Here is a 24,407-nt window from a genome sequence, read left to right as displayed (position 1 = left end):
ACCAAAATTAACCAAGAGTCAGTTCCAGGCTGGTGTTGGGGTCAGTTCAAAACTGGTTACAGCCTTATCCCAGTTATGAACCGGTTGGTTTCACATCGACCGGAGACAGCCATGGAGCCGGCAAGAGAGCAACGTCATGACGTCACTGTAAACGTGTGTGTACGTCACCCGACGCCGCTTTCTTAACCAAACAGGACCCATACAGCGTATTCTCGCCGGTCAATTTGATCGCTACGTTCGGTAATTATGTTATGTTTACGTCTCGTAGTAGCGGTGTTTTTAAACATGGCGGGCATGAGGTTTTAGTTGGTCTGGTTGGTCAGGATAATCCCTCCCCCGGCCGCTGGCGCAAGCAGTTCACTTCAAACCCTGCTCAATCCTGGGGTATGAGTTGAACCGGTTTTTACGGCCCGGAGCAGGCTTTCTGGAGGTGTGAAACCAAAACACTAGCTCTAACTCCGAACTAGCCCAGAACTAGCGCCGATTTTGCGGCGGTGTGAAAGGCCTATCAGTGTGCGCGATATAAGGTACATTAGATGCAAGGGCCCCCAAATGACTGTTCGCCTGGAGCCCCAAAATGGCTAAGTTCGCCACTGCACACATTCATACACCGATAGCAGGCTAACTATCGACAATAGTTTATTGTCCCGCAGCCGCTGTCAAGGCTCCTGGCTGTTAAAACTATCTATGGTTAAAACACACCACACGCAGGGGGTGAGGAGGACGTTGCAGGCATTGAGGACCAAAGTAAATAAAGTAGGCCTACATATCTTGCTGCAGAGTATTCAGTATCTAAATCCAGAAATATGCTTATAAATCATACACATTGGGCCGGTTTCACAGACATGGATTAAGCCTAGTTCTGGACTAAATTGTACTTTCAATGGACAATCTCCATTCAAAACTCCATTTAGTCCAGGGCTAGGCTTAATCCATGTCTGTGAAACCGGCCCTTAGTCTTCTAAATGTAGTAAGCTTAATTAATTTAAACTTGTGAATAGTGAAGTGAATAAGTAACCTACTCTACAAGGCAATAGAAAAGTATAGAGGACACATTAAAACTGAATTGGAATAATTGTTCCTCTATCTCACATTTTCCATGTGAAATTATCACTACTTGTATCACAAACTGATAATTAGATGATCAGGTTTAACTGTGTGCTTATCCCCAGACAGTTCTGCTATACACCTTACCTCATGTGACGTGTCCAGAAGAACAGGGTACAAAGCTTCATATAACCTCATTTCAGTGATTACTTTAATTAATCACAATCACAAAGTGTCACACCATAACATTTTATGCAGTTTAGAACATGTTAATTCAGATCACATGCTGCATTAATAAGTAGGTCTGCATGCTGCTAAAGCAAGACTAATAAATGCCCTATATCAATTATATTTATGATTTGCAGTTGTCACATCAAAGCACAATCAGTACAAATGTATAGTAAAAGCTTACCCCACAAACAAATCACAAGATTTGGACTTTTTAAAATATTTGTGGATTTACTAAACATATACATACGGTCAAAATGAAAAATACAAATCAACCAGTTTAAAACTAGAATGCACTCACAATTGCATACCTCCAAGTAAAGTTATGTATGGCGTTATTTTATTAAGAGAAAATGAACAAAATACCCAAAATGCTCTGGCATGTGCCGGAACAAGACTTTATAAAACAAAACATAAAACTAGTAACTTAGTCCTTGGTCTGTAGCCCAACTGTTTACCATATTTAATCAAAATCTCCCCTACCTTTTTAATATGTCAAACAAATAAACATGACTGAGTATGTCACCTCATTTACTGCAATCAATATGATTATGAATTGAGTATGATCTGACTTTGTCTAGATTTATAATAATCACAATCTAAAAATTGAAAACAAATTGTGTGTAGAGTGTAGAGTCAGACTGATGTGCTGTGACTGCCAGGTGAGTTCCACGCTGCTCCATCTTCGGAGATCTTCTCAAGGCAGCAGGAGCAGTGAAGTCTTCAGTTATCTGGAGTGTCCTTCCCTCAGCAATGCATACACTGGGGACGGAAACAATTGTTAGATCCCATTAGTGATGTTATAGTAAACACATGACGGCTAATAGTTAGGACTGACTGTAGCTGCTCACTGTACAATGGCTTCTCCCTGACAGGGTGGAAATCCCAGACACTTGTGCAGGCCTTGTGCAGGACAGCCAAGATGAGTCTGTGGAAAAGCAGATTGTGCCATTCAGATGTTAAGATAATGTTAAGATTTATAAAATAAATAAAATACATGTAGGTTCGAGTTGATGAAGAACACAAAGCTAAAAACTAATCAATATAGTTTATTATAACAGCCCTGCAATTCATTCTCTTCGTGGGGGGTATCTTGTCATTAGTGACTTTTAAAATTAGTTGTAAATGTTTTTTTTCTGGCTGGAAAAACAGATATAAGATATGATTTAAACACGACGGAGCTGCACAATTAAAAAAAAATCCTTTGCATAATGGGACGCTTGTCTACCTGTTTTTATTCAGAAACAGCAACATGATGTTGAGACGGGCTGAGCAGAATAGTATACTGCTCGCATGTGTTTATTTGGATCTTCATAGCCACTATTAAGACAGAAAACGCTCTATATGAGGTCGACACATGCTAACATTACATCCTGATGTAAAACTAGTAGGCTATGTATGAAGGTGCCGATGTCCCAGAAAAGCAGACACGCTGATTATTATTATAGCAACGAGACTCCAGTATTCAGCTGACTCATATTTCCCTGGCTAGCGCCGGGATTATTTTTAACTGATTAACGGAAGGATTCATTGGTCAGCCTTCTTATTTTACGTTAACAGTTAATTATTAACATCCTTAGAAGTGACCAAATGCCTTAAAAAACGGTACATCCTTTAAAAGAATATGCTAACGAACATTAGCTGTTATACCCATTATGACTTGTTAGCTAGTGGTTAGCTATGCTGCCTGCAATACATTATAACCACACGTTGCTTCTCATCATTGAACGTATTATACCGACCAACTTTGAAGTTTAAAAACATAAGAAAACCAGACTTACAGTTCATAGTTTCCGTGGTATGAATCTCTGATGGCTCCGTGTCCTGTAGGCTCTAGCTAAACCCTAGGTCTGTGTTCGTGACCGTCAGTCCAGACACTGCTGTGGCTCCGGACAGAGATTGTGAAGCAGCTCAACTGTTTATTAAACCACCGCAGGTCCTGGTGTTTAATGGGTATCCCCTCCTCAACTTCACCGTGTCACATAATAAGCCTCCTGTCCTGTCTAAAATGATCGGGAAACCACCTCAAAGCTAGCTAACGCGGCTTATTTACTGTTACAGACACCTTAGACTACTTTTCCTCAAAGGCTGGAGTACATATAATATAATTCTCCATTACTTAAAAAATGCTATGTAAAACTACAGAAAAAGAGTTCAATTCACTACTACCTACTACTTCGCATTAGTTTGATAGTTGTTGTTGCTCATTTAGTCATTTCCTACAATTTCTGGTGAAAAGGGACGAAGGAAAAAGGCTTTTCCTCCGTTTGTTCAGATGCTGACGTCACGTGTCCCAACCGGCGCTTTCATTGGATGATGCGACAATGTTGTCCCGCCCACCTTCTACGGATACAAATCTGTTCTACGCATACGAAACACTTTTGCACCACATTTACCACCTGGGCGTGGTGCAAATCTACCTGCAAAAAAACCCACAGCCGAGACTTGCAGGAGCAGATTCGAGCAGAGAAAACCCTCAGCTGAGACTTGTAGGAACAGATTTGAGCAGTTGTATCATCGATTTGTGCTCGCTCATTAAAATGCTGTGCTCGATATCATTTTATTTGAGAGGACATTTTTCACAGATGTGCAACTTCTGATGCGTTAGTTCACATTTGGGTTTACGAATGCACAAATTGGGGGCATGTTCTCACATTATGAAACACGGGTGTGCAAATGTGTTTTGCACCAACTGTGCTGCAATGTTTGTAGCAAAAGTGTCAAGCGCATGACTCTTTGAAGTTGCGATGCACAGGATAGGATTTGTGCACCCGTAACAACGATTTGTGAACTCGTAGCCCCTATTTTGTGTCCACAATGGTAGAAAAAATATTTACGACTTCAAATTTACTGTTACACATTTGTGACTTTGGAGTACACATGCAAAACAAATATTTACGACTTCAAATCTACTGTTACACATTTGTGACTTCAGTTTACGCATTCGAAATCTGCAGTTACATGTGCTAAAGACTTATGCACCACATATACCTTCATAGATGTTTTCCAAACAAAGATTTTTTGAAAAGCAGTATTTGGTTGTATGAAATAAAATAAAATGTGAAAAACTGGCTGTGCAAAAATATGGGTACCCTTGTGGTTTTGTTGATTTTAATGCCTGTAACAGCATGTAAAACTGATGAATTTAAACACAAAGTTGGTTGGATTATGTTGTTAAGCCTTGAACCTCATAGAAATGTCTGTTTAATCATGAGAAAATGTATTTTAGGTGCCTAAATGCACGTTGCACTTCTCTTTGACTCTCTGCTGAAGTGAGACAGAATGGGATCATCAAAACTGCTCCCAAAAGATCTTAAAAACAAAGATTATTCATTATCATGGTTTAGGGGAAGGCTACAAGAAGCTTTCTCAAAGGTTTCAATTGTCAATTTCTACTGTAAGGAACGTTGTCAGGGAATGGAAGGACACAGGCACAGTTGCAGTTAAACCCAGGTCTAGCAGACCAAGAAAAGTACAAGAGCGGCATATGCGGCGGATTGTGAGAATGGTTGCACACAACCCAAAGATCACCTCCAAAGACCTGTAAGAACATCTGGCTGCAGATTGTGTATCTGTACATGGTTCAACAAATCAGTGCAATTTGCACCAAAACATCTGTATGGCCAGGTGATGAGAAGGAAGCCCTTTCTGCGCCCACGCCACAGATACAGTTGCATGGAGTATGCAAAAGCTCATTTAGACAAGACAGATTCATATTGGAAGAAAATGCTTTGGACTGATGAGACAAAAATTAAGTTATTTGGTCTTTATAAAAAGCAGATGTTTTGGTGCAAATTGCGCTGAATTGTTGAACGATGTACAGATACACAATCTGCAGCCAGATGTTCTTGCAGGTCTTTGGAGGTGATCTGTGGGTTGTGTGCAACCATTCTCACAATCCTCCACCTATGCCGCTCCTGTTTTTTTCTTGGTCTGCCATGCCTGGGTTTAACTGCCACTGTGCCTGTGTCCTTCCATTTCCTGACAACGTTCCCTATAGTCGAAATTGAAAATTGAAACCTTTGGGAAAGCTTCTTGTAGCATTCCCCTAAACCAGGGGTATTCAACTAAAATTCAAATAGGTCCAGTTAGAGAAAATGTCCTCAAGAAAAGGTCCGGAACATCATAATGTCTAACTTGCGTTGTGATTCAGTGTGATATATAGTGAAGTAGCCTAGTAGTTGTATCAACGTCTGCATGTAATTAACAACTGACTGTCAGATCAATATAGAAAGAACAATTCAAAAACATTTCAACAATATTTATTCTCACTTTTAAATAATTATAGATATATAATACTGAAGATATATGTATTATTTAAGTGACTCAACTGAAACTAATCTCTTCATAGAGAAGGGCTGCATTTAAAAATAAAATGGTGAAAATAAATATAATAATCTTAAAATAAAGATAAAATATATAATTCATTTTTGAAAAATTAAATAATTTTGAGAAATATTTTCAATGTATCATTTCTAAACTTCACTATACCTACTATGTTTGTTTAACATAGTAATCTCCCACTTTGTCTAATACTGGATTTTTATTTTGCAATTTTGAAAAGCTCTGAAAAAGTGACATGTCAGAAACTAAACCCCTGTAGGGGGTCTGGGGGTTTCCCCCCCAGTAATTTTTTTTTGTGTTTTTAGAATGTAATCGGAGCATTCTGGTGCATTCTGGGGAAAATAATAAAAGAAAAGGTCAACATTTAATATAGTTAAGATGAATAGAAAAATTAACAAAACAACATAACTTGCTAGCAGCCAGATAACTGGACTGAGGGACGGATGACCACTAGCTTTCGCTAATGTTAGTGGGGGCTACTGCCAAATATCTTGCTAAAAAATTAACCTGTATTTATAAATTCTGCCATTACTAAGAATATGTAAAACTTAAAATGTAGATAATTGTAACTACATACAATTTTTTTTTTTAAATAATGTTTTTCCTGTTGCTGTTGTGTAGATGCAGTGCTGCTGGCGATTGGTGATTATGTCAATCTTATGTCTGTGTCATTCACACATAGGTCTACATCAGGGTAATAGAGAGTCCACATGATTGCACCTTGACCGGTTTTCACCAGTCTTACAAAAGGGGAAAAAACCATAGATAGTAAATAATAGGAAAAAACTCAGCTGTTGATCGCTCGTTAACTCGCTCGCGACACACGGAGCCGGTGAGCGAGCGGGCGAGCGAGAGAGAAAGCTGTCTCTCACTCTCCTCCCGCTGTCTTTCTCACTCTAATCTGACTTATTTCGCTGAAATTCTCGTAATTCTTGCACTTCTCTCTGACATCTCTCGCATGATAGCTCACTGTCTCTGTCTGTGAGCCAGCCTGAGCCGGGAATGCAGATTCGATTGGCTGCCTGAGTAGCAGGAGGCGGGATGGCTTAACTCGAAAGCATTTCCTGATTCGCGAAACCAGTACCGTAAAGTCTAGAAAAGCTGCGCCGGTCAAAATAGAAGCGCCCCGTCAAAATTTTAAATACTTAAATAATTGATTGACTACAGGTCCGGGTCCGTATAGGACGGCGTCTGGGTCCGGACCCGGACCGCGGTCCGCCTGTTAGTGACCCCCGCCCTAAACCATGACAATGAATAATCTTTGTTTTTCAGATCTTTTGGGAGCTGCTTTGATGATCCCATTCTGTCTCACTTCAGCAGAGAGTCAAAGAGAAGTGCAACTTGCATTTAGGCACCTAAAATACCTTTTCTCATGATTAAACATACATTTCTATGAGGTTCAAGGCTTAACAACATAATCCAACCAATTTTGTGTTTAAAGTCATCAGTTTTACATGCTGTTACAGGCATTAAAATCAACAAAACCACAAGGGTACCCACATTTTTGCACAGCCAGTTTTTCACATTTAATTTATTTCATACAACCAAATACTGCTTTTCAAAAAATCTTTGTTTGGAAAACATCCCAGTACTTAGCTGTTCCTGGTAAATTAAAGATATACCACTTTTATATTTTTTTTGTGAAAGCAGAGTCAATTATAATGCCGGCAAGAGGGGTTCCCAAACTTTTTCATATGACTGTATATGTCAAATAAGTGGATCATGCTTTTTTACAAGCACTTACAGGAGTTAATAACATAGTAAAAAGTTTTGCACCAAGGCTTTTATGCACATGAACTTGGAAATGTTTTATTGTATGTATTTCTTCAACAAAATAACAAAACCATCCACACCTGATGGAACAAGGACAGAACCAACCACCTTTTTATCAACTGTGTATGGTAAAAAATAAATCGCTCAAAACGATCATGCTGTGGAGAGAAGGGTTTGCGACTCAGAAGTCTAAGACACAGATACCATTGAGAGATGCCAATATAAATGACCAATGTGCACTCATATATCAACTCAAATAATCACATAAACCTTCCTCACCGAGCACCATGACCTCCAACATCATTTAATCCAGCCACCCTGCTCCTAAATAAAGGCGGTCTAATCTGCTGCAGGGTGGGATGAGAGGTCGTAGGGTCATGGCAGTAAATGATAATAAAACAGTCATGATCTGGACCTGGTCTGACTTGATATGGGTCACCGAAGCAGCGGACCCCAGAAACCTCGAAGCCATATAATCCCCAATATAACTGACTATCTACACTCCCACTGTCATTTGTCATTGCTGTACATGCAGCACACAATAATCACGGAAAGGCACTCGAATACACACATGTACCCACACTGCAGACACATGCACATGCACAGCCTACCTTTAACAGTGATTATGTGATGATGTCATTGCCCTCTCGCTGACATTCACTACACACACACTCACACACACACACCTGTACACACATATGATGAGGTTAATCTTTACCTGCCAGAACACTAAATCCATAAATCTCTATCGCAAGGGCTGTAGTAGATTAGGAAGTATAGCATGTTGATGTGGCAATGAATCACTGTTGAATTCTGAGATCATGTATTTGCAGGCATTTACAGTGTATTGCTGTTTTGTATTCCATCTGTGTCAATTTTGTTCAGGAAATATGGTGTCAATTCACTTCCACTATTTTTTTGCGTGTACTTTTTGTGTTAAGGTCCAGTGCCACAAGATTCCGCTGGATCCAGAACTACTATGGAGAGCAGGATGAGTGGGCCCTGGATGACATTTACATCGGCCAGCAGTGTCCTCACATGTGCCACGGACATGGTTGGTGTGACCATGGGCACTGCAGGTCAGCTTTCCCACACAGATAGAGGCCAATAAATATGTTTTGATGGATTCTTTGAGATATTTGAAATTGTATATGAACCCAGTGGAAAAATATGTTCTGCCTTCTCTTGTAGGTGTGATGATGGTTTTTCTGGAACAGACTGCCAGCCCTCCTCCCCACTCTCCTCCAGTGTTCTCTCCGACTTTGAGTCCCAGGATACAATGCTGGCTACGTGGCAGGAGGTGATTGGTGGAGAGGTGGTCACCCCTGACATGGGCTGTGGGGTGGTCTCATCTGGATCGTCTCTGTACTTCAGCAAGGTAAAACAACTATAAATAAATGTTTTAATCAAATAAAACTAATTATAAAAATGTCTTTCTGTTAGATATCAGTGTATTCAACAAAATTAAATTAAACTTTTGATGGAATGTTGTGTAATTGGCATGATAATAATATAAGGGATTTTCATATGAATCCTGAATCAGGGCCAGGTTCAGGAACTTTTAAAACAATGTGTTAATATGAGAAGACTGCAGAATGTAGTAAACTGTTGCACCCACCGCTAAAAGAGGAATCCGGCTCGGGCATATTAATGCAGTCATCAACTGTGTTTGGTGCAAATCCAGATCCAGATGAAAAATTTATAAATATTTTGTGTTATTGGGAAACTCAATCAGATGTTTTTGGCAACTTGGCAGAGGTTCGCATTTGCTGATTGTTTTCTAGTTTTTACTGCAAAAAAAAAAAAAAAAATTTGACCTCTGAATGAACTCTTTCCTGAAAAAATATATTTTATTTTTTAATCATTCTTTGGATTTATCGAAAACTGTTCTAAATTAGATACTAGGAAACAACCTACACTATTTATCTCAATGACATTAGAGCACTTCACAGTATGTCTTTCAGCTCCTAGTTGATGATCCCTTCCTGAACATGTATGATTGATTATACATACTGTATGTTGTTTTTTTGTGTTCAGGCTGGCCTGAGGCAGCTGGTGAGCTGGGACCTGGACACCGAATGGGCGGAGTTTGTGCAGTTCTACCTGCGGGTGGGCGGCGACTGGGCAGAGTGTAATCAGGCAGACAGCAGGGAGGAAGGAGTGCTTTTGCAATATAGCAACGATGGAGGCATCAGCTGGGGCCTCATTGCTGAAATGTACTTCACTGACTTCACCAAGCCTCGGTGAGAAACAAATGAATATGTATATTTCTCATATGTACCAGTGCACAAAATCTGCTTTTACTGTTTACTTTAGTTGATATTGAAAAGAGTATTAGATGTGGCTGTTATGATTATATCTTTTTAAAGAGAAAAGTCCATAACCTGTCTCTTTTTGCTTCCTGCCTATTTTCCTCTTCTCAGCTTTGTCCACTATGAGCTCCCCTTGGTCTCTAAGACACCCTCCACAAGGTTTCGTTGGTGGCAGCCTCTTCACTCTGGGGAGGGTTACGACCAGTGGTCAATTGATGATGTCATAATTTTGTCCGAGAGAGAGAAACACATCATCCCCATGGCCAACCCAACTCTACCACAGGTCAGCAATAAATATCAGGAGTTTATTTCCTTTAACTTTGTGCTCCAAATGCAGTCTCTCCGGCCTCTTGAGATATCACTTATTTTGTTGTATAGGAGAGTGTGAGCCAAACCGAGATAAAACAAAACAGATATAAACATCATGAATGATATTCGTTTATCTTATCGGAAATATGTAATGCTGCAGACAGTGGTACATGTTCACAAAACCCTCCCTTTGGTCTCTACAGAACTTTTACGAGAAACCAGCATTCGACTACCCTCTGAACCAGATGAGTGTGTGGCTGATGCTGGGCAATGAAGGCATGGAGAAAGAAAGCAATGACAGCTTCTGTGCCCCCACGCCCTCTGCTATGGTGTTCGGGCGCTCCGATGGGGATAGGGTGGCTGTCACCAGGGACCTGGCTCTGCGCCCTGGCTACACCCTTCAGTTTAAGGTACCCACAATGGAAAGAGTAAAAACTAAAAACAAGAGGTATTTCAAATGTGCATTTAAAAATAACAGGCACACAATGCTTCTTACCCAGAATTGTATTGTTCTTTATTTCCTGTCCCACACTGTTTCTCCTACCAGTTGAACATTGGCTGTGAGTCAGAGTTTAGCACGTCCGCCCCAGTCCTGCTGCAGTACTCCCATGATGCGGGTCGTACCTGGGCCCTGGTGAGAGAGGGCTGCTACCCTGGAACCCCAGGGGCAGGTGTCTGTGAGGGAAGTGGTCGTGAGCTCAGAGAGCCCACTGTGTACAACACCGGGGACTTTGAACAGTGGACCAGGGTCACTGTTGTCATACCACGCAACGTTGCAGCCAGGTAGCTATGGTTACAGGCATACAAATGGATATGCTTAGCTAGTGATATCATCAAAATGTCTTAAGACACAACATATTTTCTAATAGCAGTTGAACAATTTAAAGTTGTAGTCTCTCATTCCCTGATCCCCTTCCTCTCTTTTTCCCAGTAAAACCAGGTTCCGTTGGTTCCAGGAGAGCAGTGTTTACAGAGATGCCCCAGCTTTTTCCTTGGACGGGGTCTACATCTCTGAGCCCTGTCCAAACCACTGTGGGGGGCATGGAGATTGCATTTCTGGAGTCTGCTTCTGCGATATGGGATACACAGGTACAATGACAGAAAGTGAAGGGAAAAAAATAGGAAAATGAAATAAATAAATAAAAAATCATATTTTTTCATGTATCTTTATATTTTATATGTTAATGATTCCCTGTTTGTTTCTATAGTTGAGCAGGATAGCTGTGTCCCATCTGTAGCCTGTCCCACAGAGCTGACTGAAGGCTTTGAGGAGAAGCTGAGTCCACTCTGGCAGAGCCTAAGTGGGGGACAAATTGGAGGCGGTTGTGGGATCATCGGTGAGGGCAAAGCTCTTTACTTCAATAGCCCCGGGAAAAGAGAAGCACGTACAGTGCCTCTAGACACGTCCAACACACGGTGAGTGTAAATTCACACCCACAAATCATTAAAGTCATATGTAAGAATTGAAAACAAGTTAAATTGGTTATTGTTTGAGGTGAAATTCAATTTAGCCATAACTGTTTACATCCAGGTTGGTCCAATTCTACATCCGAATTGGCAGCAAGAGTTTGGGACCCACTTGTACCAGGCCTCGCTCCCGCAACGAAGGTGATCATCACATATTGTATTGAGGCCCTCTGCTGCATTCATGTGGCTGTTCCGTAACACTGCAGTCTGTAGGGCAGCTCTATTGGTCTGCATTCTCTCCATCTGTTTCTTCTCACTTTTTGTCTTTATGAGCCTTAACATCCAGCTCAGGCTGTGTTAGGTTCTGATGTTTCCCTCATTTTCAGTGTTGTTTTCTAATGAAGAATCAAAGTCTCCTGTTGTCGGTTCTATTCTCTTCATACTTTTAGAGATTGTGGATATCTAGCTTGTAGCAGTGCTGGAGGCTCAGTCTGATCACATGTTTATGTACGATCAGATAAAACACTACCAGCATCCTAAACTGTGTGTCTATTATAATCAAGGCTTCTGGACAGTTATTTGATTCCATTGCATGTTATTAAATTGCTTCCTTAAGTTATTCTTATAGCTAAAATTCACTCAGTTCTGTATCTGTATGAAAAAATATTAACCATCTAAGCCTTTTTCTTTTCCTTTATTCTGTGATTCCAGGTGTCATTATTCAGTTTTCCACCAACAATGGTATCCAGTGGCAGTTCCTCAGGGAGCTGGACTTTAGTTCCTTCCTGGAGCCCCAAGTCGTGACCATTGAGCTGCCGCCTGCAGCCAAAACCCCTTACACAGTATTCCGCTGGTGGCAGCCACAGCAAGGTATGCACATTATGATGGTGCACAATACTTCAGCACATAACACAACAATAATAAAACAATTAATATTTTTGATATCACAGCTTTAATTTTTTCTGTCGTTTGTACTTCTTTCACTCCATTTTTGTAGGGAAACATTCTGCTCAGTGGGCTTTGGATGATGTTTTGATTGGTATGAACGACAGCTCCAGAACAGGTTTCCATGACAAGTTTGATGGCATGACCCCTCTGAGGCACAACTGGTACCGCGTCCAGGGTGGGGAGGTGACTGTGGACTGTTTATCTCTGGACACGGCACTTACCTTCAACTCTGAGGCCATTGATAGTGAGTCCTACAAATTCCACATGACTGTTTATAAGCACACACATTTAGAGAAAAGGGCATATGACTACAGTGTTGTCAGTTGTACTTGTGTGCATGGAAAGGGAAGGAATAACTCAGTGGCCCCTAAGTAACACTCAATTGCATCATGAAAGCTGCAGTGTTTGAGGTGAGCATGCCCAGTATACCTGTGTTGTAGGGTAGTGTAGTGAATGATTTTGATCAGTTGACTTTGTATGATAAGAAAAAAAAAGTGCAAAAAGATAAAAGAAAAAACACTGAGATGCACAAGGGAATTTAGTAAACTAGTGACACATAGATGCACTCATACTCATACAAACCACAAAAATGGCTCTATAGTGGCAACACAGTATTCCACACACAACAGGCTAAAATGTAATCACCCATTTACTCTAGCGCCATGGGTCCTGAATTATTAATGAGAGCAAACTACAATGAAAATCCTGCCTGTTATTTATGCCTGCATCAAGCTGCAAGCAAAACTACTTTGTGCAAATGTTACAGTACAACTGAGCCCATTCATTACCATGCACAGCAAGAGCTATTTGGCAAGACATCTATAAACATAACGCTCCCATGTTCCTGTGTTAGCACATAAAGCCCTGAGACTCCATATCTGTTCTCATATGGGTTGGAAAATTGTGTTATACAAAACCTTGCAATAAACCTTTTCAGATTTCCGAAATGCAGACATTTCACACATAACTCAGGAATACTTCCTTGTTAAGACATCATAGGAGAAAATAATGTTAAATCATTGTAATCTGGTGTGGATACAAGAGTCAGGTTATAGTCAATAACAATGATGTTGCTCTGTGTCTGCAGAGAAGCCAAGGTATGCAGAGAGCTGGGACTTCGAAGTGTCAGGCTCATCCTTTCTACAATTTGAGCTGAGTATGGGCTGTAGTAAGTCCACTTCCTTTTCCCATGGTGTTCGACTGGAGTACTCAACAGACTGCGGTCATCACTGGTCGCTCATCACCCCAGAATGTGTGCCCCCTGCCATTGGCTGTGCAGGATATACTCAGAGTTCTGTCTATACTTCGACCCAGTACAAACACTGGAGGAGGATAACTGTCTACCTGCCCAGTGGAGCTAAGTATGTATTTCTCAACTGTTAAACCCAACATTAGTGGATACATTTGGTATTATCTAAAAGTGTATAAACCCCTGAAGATAATTTAGTTTATAACTGGCTGATGAATCCCTCAGTTCCCCCAGGACTCGGTTCCGTTGGATTCAGACACACTTCACCCCAGGGGCAGAAGGTTGGGCTCTTGATAACGTGTTACTTGCCCCTGGCTGTCCTTGGATGTGCTCCGGTCATGGTCTGTGTGACAACGGGCGCTGTGTGTAAGTAAAATGTACCTTTCTGTAGAGCTTGGGAATATTCACTCTTTGTCCTTTTTACACTTTCCTCCTATGTGTAAATGTTATTTAAGCTTACTACGTTTCCCATTCTCACACAGGTGTGACAAAGGTTATGGGGGGGCACACTGTGTGCCTTTGACCTCCCTGCCAACTGTACTGAGAGAAGACTTCAATGAAAACCTGCAGCAGGAGACTTGGCCTGAGGTGTACGGAGCAGAGAGGGGAACTCTGAGCGGAGAGCCTCTTAAATCAGGCACTGCCCTTATCTTCAAAGGGGTAGGGGTCCTAAACATCATGCACTGAACATCCAGAGCACCAATTATACAATTAAATCACTCAGCTTGATATCTTTAGATCACTGACTTTTCTGAACATTACAACAATGTAATGCGTGTGTGTTTGCAGGATGGTCTGCGAATGATAGTGTCACGGGATCTGGACTGCACCAACACTCTCTACATCCAGTTCTCATTCAAATTCATCACTAAAGGTAATACTTTACATTCTGGTATAGCTGTATTTTTTGTTTCAGGATATAGTTGTAATGATTTCTCTTTTGGGCTGTTCTAGGTGTCCCAGAGCGCTCCCATTCAGTGTTGCTGCAGTACTCTGTGAATGGAGGAATCAGCTGGCTGATGTTGGATGAGTTTTACTTCCCAGCTTCCACTGACACTCTGTTCCTCCACCTGCCGCTGCCAGCCAGCGCTCAGACCAACGCCACCCGCTTCAGACTTTGGCAGCCTTACAACAGTGGTGAGTGGTCACAATATTAAGTCTTCTCATCGCTTGTCAGTTCCTTCTCCACATTCCCTTTTTCCTTTGTGTAAAAAATCTGTGTGTAATAATCATCCACAATATTATGCCCTACAGGTAAAAAGGAGGAGGTGTGGGTAATAGATGATCTCATCATTGATGGCAGCTCCTTACACAACCCACCAGTGGTGATAGACAGCTTTGAGGGAGGCCCCAATGAGTCTAACTGGCTGTTCTTCCCGGGGGGAAACACAGGCCTCTACTGCCCCTACCAGAAGACTGGACTGTAAGGAAAACACATAGTTTTGAATGCTGATAATGAGAATATGTTGGCAGTGTTTCTTTTTTTTTATCACCTATGGGCCAAATGGTGATAGGACTTCCAAGAAGATGTGTTTACCCTTGACTTATCTTGGTGTCTATGTTTTTCTGTGTGATTGATACAGGGAGGAGGATGAGTCAGCCATGGTGTTTGTCTCCAGTGATCTCGGAGAGCACTCCATTACCACCAGGGACATTGATGTAAACGAGAACACTATCATCCAGTTTGAGGTACACAAACACAGCCTTGATTACTTTGTTTCCAAAGCAACAATCATAAAACATACTCCTTTAAGACATAAATAATGGCTTGTTATTCTTCTCTGATGTTGTGTATGTTTATGTCTCTCCAGATTAATGTGGGCTGTACAGCTGAGAGCTCCTCCGCCCACCCAGTGCGTCTTGAGTTCTCACGGGACTTTGGTGCCACCTGGCACCTATTGGTGCCCCTGTGCGCTGGTGCACCCCAGCCCTCCTCGCTCTGCTCTACAGAGCTCCACCCTGCCAGCATTTATTTTCCTGGTACAACTCAGGGCTGGAGGAGGGAAGTCATTCATTTTGGCAAGCTTCGCCTCTGTGGGTAAGGACTGGATACATCCTGTGTAGGAAATTTGCAAAAGAAAATAAGGAGAAACTTTTTTGCAAATAATTTTTAATATGCTTGCTAGACAATGTATGTTGTCTGTCTCTCTCACTTTCTAATCCATACATTTTGACCTCCATACAGGTCAGTGAGGTTCCGTTGGTATCAGGGATTCTTTTCAACTGGTTCTGCTCCTCCAACATGGGCATTAGACAACATCTACATTGGCCCACAGTGTCAGGACATGTGTAATGGCCACGGGGCGTGTGTGGGTGGAACCCACTGTGTGTGTGACTCCGGTTTCTCTGGATCTGACTGCTCTGTGCCTGACGTCCCCAACCCTGACTTCCTCAAGGAGGACTTTGAAGGTACACAAACGTAAAGATGCAAACAAACAAGTATTCCTGAAGTCTGCAGTTTATGATTGTTTGTTTACTTTTGTATTACATTCTGTGTGTGTGTGTGTGTGTGTGTGTGTGTGTGTGTGTGTGTGTGTGTGTGTGTGTGTGTGTGTGTGTTCTTGTGTCTCTAGGAGGAGCTGTGGATGTTCAGCGTTTCAGACTACTGAGTGGGGGTAAACCATCCAGGAAGTGTGGTATCATGTCGAGTGGAAACCACCTGTTCTTCAGCGAGGACGGCTTGCGAATGTTGGTCACCAATGACATGGACCTGTCGAATGCCAGGTATAGCTACAGCCACACAAACAAACAAAGAAAATGCAGTCACCTACTTCGCAATTTGCACCATCAAAATGTTTTTAATGTGGAAGTTACAGTGTTCAGTAATAATTGCTATTATCTGCAGGTTTGTTCAGTTCTTCCTGCGTCTTGGCTGTGGTAAAGCGGCTCCAGACCCTCGCTCCCAGCCGGTTTTGCTGCAGTTCTCTGTGGACGGAGGTCTTACCTGGAGCCTCCTCCAAGAATTTCTCTTTAGCAACAGCAGTAATCAGGCTCGCCTGGTGGCTCTGGAAATCCCACTGCGGGCCCGCACATCATCCACTCGCCTCCGCTGGTGGCAACCGTCTGAAAATGGACACTTTTATAGCCCATGGGTCGTTGACCAGGTACAGTAAGTGAGGAGCCATCTAACCATCCATCCATCTCTAAGTTTTTTAATAATTTCCATTCAGTCATTAAATCATTATGGTTGGCATCCATCCAAATGTTTCACCCCTTTGACAATTGCCATGAGGTTAGTTTCCAATTTCTCTCCCTTCTTCACATTAACTATGCAAAGTAACATTTATCTTCTGTTCCATAGGTGGTAGTAGGTGGCAGTGCCAGTGGCTGGGGACCTTTGGAAGACGATTTCTCCTCAATCGATGGGCGTTCATGGCTCCTTCACCCAGGAGGAACCAGAATGCCTGTTTGTGGCTCTGATGGGCCTGCGTTCGCATTCATAGAAAAGTCCAACACCCGTTATGCTGTGACCACGGACATCAGTTTGGGTCCAGATGCCTTCATCCAGTTTGACTTTTCTGCATCCTGCTCTGTCACCAACTCCTGCTACTGTAAGCATTCATAAATATGAATAAGCCATAATAGGTTGTCAATAGTAAATAGGGCTGCAACTCATGATTATTCTCACCAACACTTGTCTATGATAGTGAAAAATGCCCGTCAAAATTTCACAGAACTTGTTTGAATCCCAAACATCACAAAACATGTAGAATAGTATACGACAATGAAGAGAATCAAATACTCTCAACTTTCTGGTTCAGATTTTATTTGTATTTTTTACTTGTTTTGAACTAAAACAGCTATCTTCTGTTAAAACAGGTTGAACAAGGAAGTTGAAATAAGGCAGACATCATAAATGTAGTTTTTAGTCTTTTCAGCTCTTTATGTTGGAAGTCTTTTATGCAGTTTCTTCAGTATAAGTAATGTTGACAGGTTTGTTTCTCCTCTTTCTCTGCAGCCGTAGAGCTGGAGTATTCTCTGGATCTGGGTCTGAGCTGGCAGCCTGTCGTCAGAGACTGTCTGCCTACGAGCCCCGACTGCTCCTCCTACACTCTGCAGAGGCTGCTGGTATCTGACACTTTCAACAAGTGGGGCCGTATTACCCTGCCTATCCCATCTTATGCCAGGTCAGCACTGCCCTGTACTTAACTCAGACACATGAACACACTTATGATGCTTATAATCTATCCTGTTCTTCTGCAAACAGTTAGGCATTACTACAATCCGATACAAATCATATAGCACTGTGTCAGGATTTACTGTTTAATTCCTTGTTATATAATTTATTTTAGCTTAACCTGTGAAATGTATCCGTGACTTTAATTCCTGTCTCTTTAGGTCTCCAGCAACAAGGTTCCGCTGGTTCCAGCAGGCTCCCTTTGACAAACAGCAGACCTGGGCTCTGGATAATCTCTACATTGGGGATGGCTGCCCAGACATGTGCTCTGGACATGGACGCTGCCAACAGAGCTCCTGTGTGTAAGTAACTGCAGAGTGTGAATGCATACACCAACGTTTTAACTGTAATATACTGGGAGGTCAGCTTCTAGCAATTATCATTGTGTAAAAGTGACTTGTGAAGTTTTAATTCAAAATGCCTTATTGTTTTTATCTTCGAATAACTTTGAAGGTACCATATTGTTTTGACATTTTTATTTGTGTCCTTACAGAAAGTTGTACATGTAGAAAATGTTGGACTCAATGTCTTTTTTTCCCATAAAGTTAAACTACTTTTTGCCGTGTGTTTCTATTGTGATAGTTAAGTCTGTAAATGATGGCCATCTTGTCCATCTTTTCCTTGAATCTGACTACATGTACCTGATTACCCCATCCTCGCCAGGTGTGACCCAGAGTGGGGAGGAGAGTACTGTGATGAGCCCGCAATTCCTCTTCCCTCCCAACTGAAGGACAGCTTCAGTCGAGCTCCTTCGCTCAGCCACTGGCACATACTCACTGGAGGGAAACTAAGCACTGTGTGTGGAGCTGTGGCCTCAGGAGCTGCTCTGCACTTCAGTGGGGTAAAACTATATATGCTATACATTAACCCACTTTCCACTCATGCTAGGTAGGGTTTGAAAAAACAAACATCTGCAATTAAGACTACAAAAGCCCTGTGCAGTTTCCAAACATTTGATACACTGGTAGTGGTATAGGACAGACATCTAACAGTATCCACAAAGTAAAGGGCTATCAGCCCGTAAGTTCTGCTTAAGTTCTCCCAAGGCACTTCCGGGCAGTGTTGTAAATTGATACCTGTTGGCTGATATTGGATGGACACACTGCCAGAGAAACCTCTCAGCAGCCGTTAAGGTCTAGCATTAAGCTGTATCCCAATAAATTACTACTCTGGTTACAATCCAATATATTTACATCTAAGTCAGTTTCCTTATTCTTGTTATGTTTCAGTAATGTTCTGTGTAATACAAATAACATGACAGATAATGTTTGATATTTATTTTAGCTTTTAGAAGGATGATTAAGTTAAATAGAAAACACTATAAATAGAGAAATAGACAGATAGGGAGGCATCCATCCATCACAGGCTTGTGCTGGCTGAGCCCTGGATTGACTTATTCCCCTGTGTGTCCTTGCACAGAGTTGCAGCCGTCAGCTGGTGACAGTGGACCTGAACCTGACCAACGCTGAGTTCATCCAGTTTTACTTCATGTACGGCTGCATGATCCCACCCAGCAACCGTAACCAGGGTGTGCTGCTAGAGTACAGTTTGAACGGAGGGATCAACTGGCACCTACTGACGGAGATTTTCTACGATCTGTACACCAAGCCTGGGTGAGCTTTTATCAATGACACATAGACATAACTGAATATAAAAGTAAAGCAGGATTTTCTGTGACTTTCTTTATGTTTCCGTCTGTGTTCAGGTTTGTCAATGTGCTGCTGCCCCCTGCTGCCCGTCAGGAAGGAGTGCGGGTGCGCTGGTGGCAGCCTCAACATGAGGGTGCAGACCACAGTGATTGGGCTCTGGACAACGTCCTCATCGCAGGCTCAGACCCACGAGCGCAGATATCTGACACGTTTGGAGGCGTGGCGCTGCCCAACCATGAGAGAGCTGCTGCCGATGGGACCTCAGGAAAAATAGAGCAATTGAGTGAGCAGGAGGAAACACCCATAGGTATTTCTCAATCAGTGCTTGAATTAAAGGTCCACTGTGTAACATTTAACAAACAATTTACATTATGTATTGCAATTGGTGGAATGGGTAGCAAAGTGACTTGAAGAATTAGACTTCACCTGACTTATTCAATTGCCTTCAACATTTAGTAGGGTACACTTATTTCTATGAATGGGAATCAGGTCGAATTTTTTTGTAACGTTTCTGCACATACCCAAGCGTGTTCGGCATATAAACAGGAGGAGTAGAAGCTCAACGGGCTAGCCACAACAGCAGGAGAAGTTATGTCAGAATTATAACATTAGTCAAGCTAAAATAAACTATATTGACCTTTCCATCATTAGAACAGACCAATTTGATTCTCAAGGTCCCTTAGTGCCCCAAAAATTAATTATGGGTTTCTTGTTTTCTCTTCTCTTCTTTGTTCTCAGTGAGCGATCATTGGCTGTTCTCTGAAGACTGCTCAGTGCAGCGTTTCTGCAGCTCTCCCGATGGAGTCATGGTGTGCGGCAACGCTGACGGCAGAGAGGTGTATGCTGTCACGCAGGATATCGTTCCTAGCAAGGGCTGGGTTATGCAGTTCAAGGTAACTAATGAGCCCAAAATGACAGACAATAACAACATATTGATGTTGTGTGTTGGCAGTCTTGCTATAATGATGAAATGACTCAATTAATCTGGGTGTTGATTCAGGTTGCAGTAGGCTGCAGTGTGACAGAGCGCCATGCAGACCGGCAAATTCATGTTCAGTATTCATTGGACTTTGGAGTGACGTGGAAGTACATGGTGCCCCAGTGCCTGCCTGCCGACCCCCGCTGTGGAGGTCAGGTCTCCCAGCCATCAGTATTCTTCCCTGCTCAAGGCTGGAAGAGGGCAGTTTATCCCCTGCCCGACAGCCTGGCTAACACGTGAGTCCTACTACCTATGCTCCTATGTACCTTCACATGATTCTTGAAAGAACACACAGTACTTATTCATATTTAATTTCACCTAAATTATTGATACTTTAGATAAAATTATCGTCATCATATAAATGATTAAAATCATTGTTGTTTAAATCATTCAAATGGTATGTTGTTTGACTAACCTCCCCTGTCTTTTCCTCAGTGCGGTGCGGTTCCGGTTTTACCAGCAGCACTCAGACATCCAGTGGGGTCTGGAGAACTTTTACATCGGGCCAGCTTGTGACAGCCACTGTGGAGGACATGGAGATTGTCTGGATCAGCGCTGTCTCTGTGACCCAGGATTCACTGGACCAAACTGCTACGCCAGCACTGCCCTAAAGGTAGAGTCTGGCTCTCACTCTGTAAATAAATAAAACTCCTGCATTGCGAAATGATAATAAAAGAAAAAACACAAGTAGAATGTATCTTTCAGAGCTGTCTGTGATTCAAATACGTGTCTTTTTTGTAGGCATCTCTGAAGGAGCGTTTTGACTGGGAGGGGGCAGCAGGCCCTCAATGGCAGGTGCTGGAGGGCGGAAGGCCCTGCACCGACTGTGGTGTGTTGGTGGAGGGGACAGCCCTCTATTTCGGAGGCGCTGATGCCAGACAGGCTGTCACTGCTGATCTGGATCTCAGAGGAGCAAAGTTAGTACTCAAACTTATGTCTACCACAGTGAGAAGCTTCTGTTTATTTTGTGATGTTGTGCTGCTCTGAAGTGCATTCTGAACTGTGTCTTTTTGGACAGATTTGTGGAGTACTGGGCCAGGATTGGAAGTGAAGATAACATGACCATGTGCCACCGTCCGACTTGTCGTAAAGAGGGAGTGTTGCTGGACTACTCCACTGATGGAGGTGTGTTGACAGCATGCATGCAAACAGTCTATAGTGTATTGTTCCTTTCTTTCATCATCAGTTTATCATTTCTTCTTTCCCTGATAATGTCCTCTCTTTTTTTTTTTTTTCCTCATTCTGTCAATCCGTTCCTCAGGTGTGTCCTGGATGCTGCTGCATGAGATGGACTATCTGAAGTATGTGTCAGTGAGGAGAGACTATATTGTCCTTCCGGAGGGAGCTATGACCAATGCTACTCGCCTGCGCTGGTGGCAGCCATTCACCATCTCCTCTGGCCTTGCAACCCCTAGCCTGGAGAGAGCCCAGTGGGCCATAGACAACATCTTGGTGGGGGGGTCAGACATTAACCCGCCCACTCTGCTAGATACCTTCGATGATGGTGAGTTTGTTTGTGTTAATGTAATTAGAGCCTCACTTGTCAGGACAAATTAATTCATGTCTGGAAATCATGTGGACTCTTCCTCGTCATCACTTTCTATTTCTTTGCCTTTCACCAGAGGGTGTTTCTCATGAAGAAAGCTGGAGTTTTTACCCTAACGCTGTGCGCACAGCTGGTTTCTGTGGAAACCCTTCATTCCACCTGTACTGGCCAAACAAGAACGAGGATAAGACGCACAACATCCTTGCTACTAGAGAGCTTATAGTGCAACCTGGATATATTCTACAGTTTAAGGTACAGTGCTGCCAGAGAGCTAGAAACCTGCTGATTTCTAAGCTTTGTCTTGTGCATGGAAGCTTTAGTTCTTTACTGTACCTCTCTCTTGTTTATGCAGATTGTTGTCGGTTGCGAAGCAGACACCTGTCAAGACCAGCATTCTGTCCTGCTGCAGTACAGGAAGGATGCAAGGTAAGAAAAATAAGCTATAATAAAGGAAATAATTCTAACAAGGCTATAATATGACAGGGAATGTACAATACCTTGCACATCAGGGCTCCTACAGGGTATGTATGGTGTATCATCTTCCAACAGTTAACACCTAGACATGAAGATTTTTCCAGCTATTGTTATTCGTAAGTTTATAAGTAAGATGACATACTGTATAAGCTAATGTAAAACATCCGTTTTAAATGTCAAGTCAATTGACCTACACATAACAAAGACCAATAGCCTAAATCTGCACCCACCATTTACAATTTAAATGTTTTATGAAATGGTCATTTATCTTCCATTTAGTGTATTTTCACTTGGACACTTTACAGCTCTCGCTCTCTCCCTTTAGGTCTGACTCGTGGCAGCTGGTACAGTCAGAGTGCCTCCCCTCCTCAGTAAACAACGTGGGCTGCTCCCCCTTCCAGTTCCACGAGTCCACCATCTACAGTACAGTCAACAGCTCCACATGGACAAGGGTCACAGTCCAGCTGCCAGACCACGTCTCCTCAGGGTAGACACAAATATATAATTTTTCTTATGGAGCATTATTTTATTCATATCAAAGGAACAAGAGACAACAGTTCTCTTTATTTCCACGTGAGGCATTTTAAACCTTTTGTGATTGGTTGTATGTTTCCAGGGCTACCCAGTTCCGCTTGATTCAAAAGGAGGGGACAGGAGAACGCCAGAGCTGGGGAGTGGACCATGTGTACATCGGTGAAGCCTGCCCGGGGCTCTGCAGTGGCCATGGCTACTGTACAAGTGGAGTGGTCTGCATCTGTGACGAGGGATATCATGGTGGGCCACTAACGGCATATTATATTCAGACTACTAGATACACATAAAGTTCTTTCACATTTGTACTGTTTCGAATACAAGTGCTAGGTTTGTTTCTTATTGAAGTGAAATGATGCAAGAAACCAAAGATAAGATCAGCAACATAACTAAATCAAATGTTTCTGTTTGATTGAGACAGCTTTTATAGTTTACATCTGAAAAATGTCAACATGAACAGGCCTGCATTCATCCCTTTTCATCACTCCCCTTCTGCTTGATCTCTAACCTCAACAGGTGATGACTGCTCCCTCTCCAGCAGCGACCTGCCCAGCTCCATCAAGGACAACTTTGAGTCGGGCAGTGCATCGCAGGAGAGCTGGCAGTTGATCCAGGGTGGCGGAGTGGGCAGTGGCTGTGGGCAGCTGTCACCGCATGCCCACGGAGACTCACTCTACTTTAATGGCTGTAAGATGAGGCAGGCAGTTACCAAACCGCTGGACCTCACTAGAGCCAGGTACAGGTACTAGCAAAACATATAAACATATGCTAACGTACAATTATTTAACTCAAAGCTAACACAGTTTAGTTTTCTCTACATTAAGATACGTGTTCACTTACTTCACTTAAGATACTTAAGACACTTAAGATACGTGTTACCAACCAGAAATGTTTCATTTCTCTAACCTTTCTCTTTTTTGTTACCCTAACTTTGTCTTTTCTCCTTTCTGTCTCCCTACAGTAAGATCATGTTTGTGCTGCAGATCGGCAGTGTGGCACAGACAGACAGCTGTAACATTGCTCTGGATCAGGCAGACACGGTAGACCGGGCCGTGCTGCTGCAATACAGCGTCAACAATGGAGTCAGCTGGCACGTGATCGCCCAGCACCAGCCCAAAGACTTCATAAAGGCCCAGAGAGTCTCCTACAACATTCCACTGTGAGTTTTCTAATATGGCCCTATTCTTAAATATTTCATAAGAAGTAACTAATACGTCCCTCATTAAAGGTTAGGTTGTCACTTTCTAATGAATCATTGTAATAAGTAATTTGCAGATATACTTTTGAAGTCATTACTAAAAAGTGACCTTACAATGTTTCCCTTAATCTGTCCAGAGAGGCGAGGGTTAAAGGGGTGATGCTGCGATGGTGGCAGCCACGCCACGACGGTGCAGGACATGACCAGTGGGCGCTCGACCATGTGGAAGTAGTTCT

The 24,407-nt window shown here is 42.4% G+C and overlaps 1 protein-coding gene and 1 long non-coding RNA gene across 2 annotated transcripts in view; one reads left to right on the top strand and one right to left on the bottom strand.

Moving 5' to 3' along the window:
- The window catches only part of reln (reelin), a gene marked incomplete at its 5' end in the record, with an annotated part of 105,684 nt that overhangs the window by 76,624 nt on the left and 4,653 nt on the right, over window positions 1-24,407 (top strand). The window contains 41 exons of the mRNA XM_080028365.1: window positions 8,334-8,471; window positions 8,584-8,770; window positions 9,430-9,635; window positions 9,816-9,987; window positions 10,217-10,423; window positions 10,561-10,796; window positions 10,945-11,102; window positions 11,222-11,429; window positions 11,545-11,621; window positions 12,132-12,290; window positions 12,418-12,612; window positions 13,456-13,729; window positions 13,843-13,983; window positions 14,100-14,277; window positions 14,407-14,491; window positions 14,572-14,754; window positions 14,872-15,040; window positions 15,201-15,306; window positions 15,429-15,655; window positions 15,803-16,026; window positions 16,191-16,341; window positions 16,463-16,721; window positions 16,919-17,168; window positions 17,576-17,744; window positions 17,956-18,096; window positions 18,458-18,635; window positions 19,214-19,407; window positions 19,500-19,750; window positions 20,182-20,336; window positions 20,444-20,658; window positions 20,858-21,035; window positions 21,164-21,339; window positions 21,441-21,547; window positions 21,684-21,926; window positions 22,045-22,220; window positions 22,321-22,394; window positions 22,768-22,929; window positions 23,059-23,216; window positions 23,490-23,709; window positions 23,935-24,132; window positions 24,309-24,407. Coding sequence (XP_079884491.1) covers window positions 8,334-8,471; window positions 8,584-8,770; window positions 9,430-9,635; window positions 9,816-9,987; window positions 10,217-10,423; window positions 10,561-10,796; window positions 10,945-11,102; window positions 11,222-11,429; window positions 11,545-11,621; window positions 12,132-12,290; window positions 12,418-12,612; window positions 13,456-13,729; window positions 13,843-13,983; window positions 14,100-14,277; window positions 14,407-14,491; window positions 14,572-14,754; window positions 14,872-15,040; window positions 15,201-15,306; window positions 15,429-15,655; window positions 15,803-16,026; window positions 16,191-16,341; window positions 16,463-16,721; window positions 16,919-17,168; window positions 17,576-17,744; window positions 17,956-18,096; window positions 18,458-18,635; window positions 19,214-19,407; window positions 19,500-19,750; window positions 20,182-20,336; window positions 20,444-20,658; window positions 20,858-21,035; window positions 21,164-21,339; window positions 21,441-21,547; window positions 21,684-21,926; window positions 22,045-22,220; window positions 22,321-22,394; window positions 22,768-22,929; window positions 23,059-23,216; window positions 23,490-23,709; window positions 23,935-24,132; window positions 24,309-24,407 — 7,284 coding nt within the window. The remainder of the gene's footprint in view (window positions 1-8,333; window positions 8,472-8,583; window positions 8,771-9,429; window positions 9,636-9,815; window positions 9,988-10,216; window positions 10,424-10,560; window positions 10,797-10,944; window positions 11,103-11,221; window positions 11,430-11,544; window positions 11,622-12,131; window positions 12,291-12,417; window positions 12,613-13,455; window positions 13,730-13,842; window positions 13,984-14,099; window positions 14,278-14,406; window positions 14,492-14,571; window positions 14,755-14,871; window positions 15,041-15,200; window positions 15,307-15,428; window positions 15,656-15,802; window positions 16,027-16,190; window positions 16,342-16,462; window positions 16,722-16,918; window positions 17,169-17,575; window positions 17,745-17,955; window positions 18,097-18,457; window positions 18,636-19,213; window positions 19,408-19,499; window positions 19,751-20,181; window positions 20,337-20,443; window positions 20,659-20,857; window positions 21,036-21,163; window positions 21,340-21,440; window positions 21,548-21,683; window positions 21,927-22,044; window positions 22,221-22,320; window positions 22,395-22,767; window positions 22,930-23,058; window positions 23,217-23,489; window positions 23,710-23,934; window positions 24,133-24,308) is intronic.
- On the bottom strand, window positions 1,352-3,313 carry LOC307250921. Its single transcript, XR_013844890.1, has 3 exons — window positions 3,057-3,313; window positions 2,127-2,203; window positions 1,352-2,037 (listed from the first exon to the last, which is right to left on the bottom strand). It is a non-coding gene; the product is annotated as an uncharacterized lncRNA (long non-coding RNA).

The sequence above is a fragment of the Ammodytes marinus genome (assembly GCF_949987685.1).
Source record: "Ammodytes marinus genome assembly, chromosome: 5".
In the NCBI taxonomy this organism is placed as follows: Eukaryota; Metazoa; Chordata; class Actinopteri; order Uranoscopiformes; family Ammodytidae; genus Ammodytes; species Ammodytes marinus.
Note: the sequence above shows the minus strand (reverse complement) of the source record. Positions and strands in the feature narration are given on the sequence as shown.